The 345-nt window shown below is 64.1% G+C and overlaps 1 protein-coding gene across 1 annotated transcript in view; it reads right to left on the bottom strand.

Moving 5' to 3' along the window:
- ASTN1 (astrotactin 1) overlaps positions 1–345 on the bottom strand; it is a gene marked incomplete at its 5' end in the record, with an annotated part of 18,243 nt that overhangs the window by 8,099 nt on the left and 9,799 nt on the right. The window contains one exon of the mRNA XM_009583302.1: positions 19–86. Coding sequence (XP_009581597.1) covers positions 19–86 — 68 coding nt within the window. The remainder of the gene's footprint in view (positions 1–18; positions 87–345) is intronic.

Here is a 345-nt window from a genome sequence, read left to right as displayed (position 1 = left end):
GCACTCGAGTCACAGCGGCACCAGTCCTCGATGACGTCCCCGCTGCCCGAGCACCACAGTGAGCTCATGGTGGCCTCCTGCAAGAGCTGGGAGAGACGAGAAGGCGGTGAGCACTGGGCGGGTGAGCTCCCATCCTGCCACCACTCGAGTCAGTGCTCATCCATCCCCTGGTGGGTTCAGCACGGTCCATCCACCCTGGAGAGCAGGACTGGCCAACGGGCAAGGGCTGACATGGCTTAATATGATGCTACCAAGGCAAGGTGCCTACAAAGACTGCCCCGATGCTGTCCTGCCACCCCCCATGCCCACCCCACCGCTCCCAGCCAGTGGCTCCTCACCCGCTGG

Source organism: Fulmarus glacialis, unplaced genomic scaffold (assembly GCF_000690835.1).
Source record: "Fulmarus glacialis isolate BGI_N327 unplaced genomic scaffold, ASM69083v1 scaffold22238, whole genome shotgun sequence".
NCBI classification, from domain to species: domain Eukaryota; kingdom Metazoa; phylum Chordata; class Aves; order Procellariiformes; family Procellariidae; genus Fulmarus; species Fulmarus glacialis.
This window is presented reverse-complemented; position numbering and strand designations above follow the sequence as displayed.